Here is a 2,858-nt window from a genome sequence, read left to right as displayed (position 1 = left end):
TGGCCTCTCGGGCGCCCCTCGGCCCGGACTCGCCCCGGCCTGGGCCCTGGGCGTTGCCACCGGCCGCCGCCGCCGGCGGCGGTATAACCTCCTCCACAATACGCCGCCGGGCCTGGGCGCTTATATGGCGATGCTGCGAACCGATATGCGATATGATCGACTTGGCCGTCACTGCGCTGCAATGCTCGCGGCAAATCGCGATCCGGAACGTGGGCAATGGTTTGAAAATCTCGTTGAACGTTGCCATGGTTCGCCGCTCGCCCCTCCGCGCCCCCTTCTCTCTGGCTATTTCCTCTTCCTCTATATTGTCGATGTTCGGCCTGGCTGGTGGCTGGTGGGCCTGCAACCTGATTGTGTGAACAAAAACTTCGATGTTGTAAATTGCTTGTTTTCGATAACTCCTGCCTCTCTTGTGGCCACCCTGGGCACTCCTTGGCCGCGTTATGCCGAGTCGGTAGCGCAAGTAGTCGTAGAGAAAATAGTTAGTAGAGGAAGTATACAGGAAGTGGCACCGTGAAGAAATAGTCTCAAGAGGCAAGTAGTAATAGAGGATAGGTTTGGCAAACTAGGAGAAATTGTGTTGCAGAACAAAGTTTGTTAGTAAGAGGGTAACTACTGACATAAGTGGTTTGCAAGAGCAAACGACGGTTCATAGAATCTACTAGACACTGTCGGCTGGCGGTATCACCTCAAATAACCGCTGTAACGCGCCGTCCCGCCCGAACCGCTGGCAATATCCCCCATCCCCCCACCCCTCGCCCAGCCCGCCTGCCGGCATCCGCCCTGGCTTGCCGCCGCGTCCCCGCGGGTTCGTCCAACCGTGCTGGACCCGGCAATGCTTCTGAATGTCCTCCCTTGTCCGCCGGATGTGCCCGCACTGCACGCATTTCTTTCCATCACTCCAGACCGGCAACCCGTCGATTGCGGGCATGATCTCGCACGGGAACCGAATATCTTGCATGTCGGCAGCCAAAGAACCGTCGTCTCGCAGTGCGGACGCCTCCTCTACGATGCGCCGCCGATCCCCTGGAGCCAGGCGGCTGTGTTGCGAATCGATGTGTGAGGCGATCGACTTGGCTGTCACGGCGCCACTGTGCTCCCGGCAAATCGCGATCCGGAATGCAGGCAACTGGATGAAGAATTCATCGAACAGCACGATACGTAGCCCTTGAGCGGTACGTCGTTGAGATGCTAGGATTGGCGGCTGACTGATGGTCGCGACGTCGTTCCTGTCCTGCACAGTTGCCATTCCTATTCCTATTCTTGTTTCCGTTCTAGTCAATGAGGTATGCCGTTGCAATCTTGAGAAGGATTCTGGGGAAGGTTCCCTAGCTGGCTGTAGCTGTAACCTTGAACCGTCGGGGGCTTGATCGTTTTGGAGACCCCTAGCCTGTGTAACCTGAGGCTCTTCTCCTTCCTCTTCTAGACGACGCTTCTTCGGCGGTCTATGGGCATGGGGCGCATCGGCTCCCCTCTTATCGGCAGAGCCGGCTCCTCGGTCGCTAGATAGGATGCTGATGGTTGCTGGTTGTACGCTGTTGAGAGCCGTCTGAGGACGCACAGGTTGAGCAAGCTGCGCGACAGATACCGGCTCACAGACATCAACCGGGTAATCGTTGAGCTGCAGAGTGGCTGCGGACGGACGACGCTGCCGTGCCGCCGTTTCGGGTGCTGGTCGCGCCTGCTTGGGCTGCTCGAGCTGCAGAAATCGATGCCACGCCGAGGATATCAACTTGTAAACTCGCAGCAGAGCGGGTTGGAGGCTATCGGGAAAGGCCCCGTCTAGCCCATATGTACAAGCTCTTTGCATGGGCCGATGTCCACTCTGCCAGGCAAACACCACGTTGATATCAGCGTCTGCTGTCCGATCGTCGAAGCGGTTGAACGGATTGGCAATTTGCTGAACATGCCTCTCAGTGAAGGCGATGGAGATCTGCCGATACAGATGGGTGCCAAATGCTCGGCCAATGGTCAACTTCGTGACCCGCTGTAGCGCCCTCGACAGGATTGCTGTCTTCCAGCACTTGTTGGGTCTCTGCGGGGAACAGAAGAGTAAGGTAGAGTCGACGTCGATGTGGTAGCAACGCCGCTGCAGCATATAGATAAACGGCCGGATGTACACAAGGTATTGATAGAGAAGATGGCCGACATTTTTCGGCAGTGTGCGGGCAACATGGAACTCGTTATTGGTAACGGTACGAGCCTTGACATGCCTGGTCACGAGGAAGAAAGAACCGTCGTAGACGTATACCCCCCGACTCGTCGACGTCCCGTTGCAATGTTCGAGGGACATGAGCTCTGTTGCCCGAGAGGCCTGGCCGCCGGTGAGATGGATCAACGCCATGAGCTCCACCAACATTTGTTCATGCAGCTCCATATAGCGACGGGTTGCTTGGTAGTCCCAGCCGTTCTTACCCATGAGCCCATCCACCGGGGAGAGGCAGGCACGCTCTGACAGGGCTAAGAAGGCATCGGCCAGGTGGTTTGCTGGTTCGGTCACGAACGAGTAGCCTTTTTCCACTTTAGACATCTTGTCCTGGACGGTGTGGAGATCGATTACCGGCTGCAAGCCGTACATCAGGCGGCGTGTCGAGGAAGTGACAGACTCGAGTAGAGTATGTGATAGAGCTCGAAATTGCTGCATCGAGATTTGGCCCTCGTCCCAGGACAAGACCTGGCCATCATCGCTCCATCGAACACGGAAGACAGGTCCGTCCGCCCGTGCCAGCTTGCGGCCGTAATTCCGAAGACTAAGTAACTCGCCAACCGGGGCCTGGGAACCTAGGCAAAATGCTCTCACCCGGACCTTGTTCAGGCGCTCAAGCTGACCCCGGCGAGGTCGGGCTGCGATCCCGATA

The 2,858-nt window shown here is 57.2% G+C and overlaps 3 protein-coding genes across 3 annotated transcripts; 1 reads left to right on the top strand and 2 right to left on the bottom strand.

Annotated features, from left to right (window-relative positions):
* On the top strand, positions 1–573 carry N657DRAFT_372866 (uncharacterized protein). Its single transcript, XM_062787053.1, has one exon. It carries the CDS (start codon positions 125–127, stop codon positions 515–517), a length of 393 nt encoding a protein of 130 aa, XP_062642265.1. The 5' UTR covers positions 1–124; the 3' UTR covers positions 518–573.
* Positions 574–754: 181 nt separating this feature from the next.
* Positions 755–1,150, bottom strand: N657DRAFT_538720 (uncharacterized protein; the record flags this gene model as incomplete). Its single annotated transcript, XM_062787805.1, has 1 exon — positions 755–1,150. A coding segment is annotated over one exon (396 nt), but the record flags the coding sequence as incomplete, so codon positions are not given.
* Positions 1,151–1,728: 578 nt separating this feature from the next.
* On the bottom strand, positions 1,729–2,644 carry N657DRAFT_659585 (uncharacterized protein; the record flags this gene model as incomplete). Its single annotated transcript, XM_062795003.1, has 2 exons — positions 1,729–1,763; positions 2,047–2,644. The coding sequence occupies 2 exons, from the start codon at positions 2,642–2,644 to the stop codon at positions 1,729–1,731; spliced, it is 633 nt and encodes a 210-aa protein (XP_062642263.1).
* Between the last annotated feature and the right edge of the window lie 214 nt (positions 2,645–2,858).

The sequence above is a fragment of the Parathielavia appendiculata genome (genome assembly GCF_033297405.1).
Source record: "Parathielavia appendiculata strain CBS 731.68 unplaced genomic scaffold N657scaffold_45, whole genome shotgun sequence".
Taxonomy (NCBI): domain Eukaryota; kingdom Fungi; phylum Ascomycota; class Sordariomycetes; order Sordariales; family Chaetomiaceae; genus Parathielavia; species Parathielavia appendiculata.
This window is presented reverse-complemented; position numbering and strand designations above follow the sequence as displayed.

Excerpts from the sequence above, each read along its gene's own strand:
- N657DRAFT_372866 (XM_062787053.1), top strand. The coding sequence starts at position 125 with ATGGCGATGCTGCGAACCGATATGCGATATGATCGACTTGGCCGTCAC.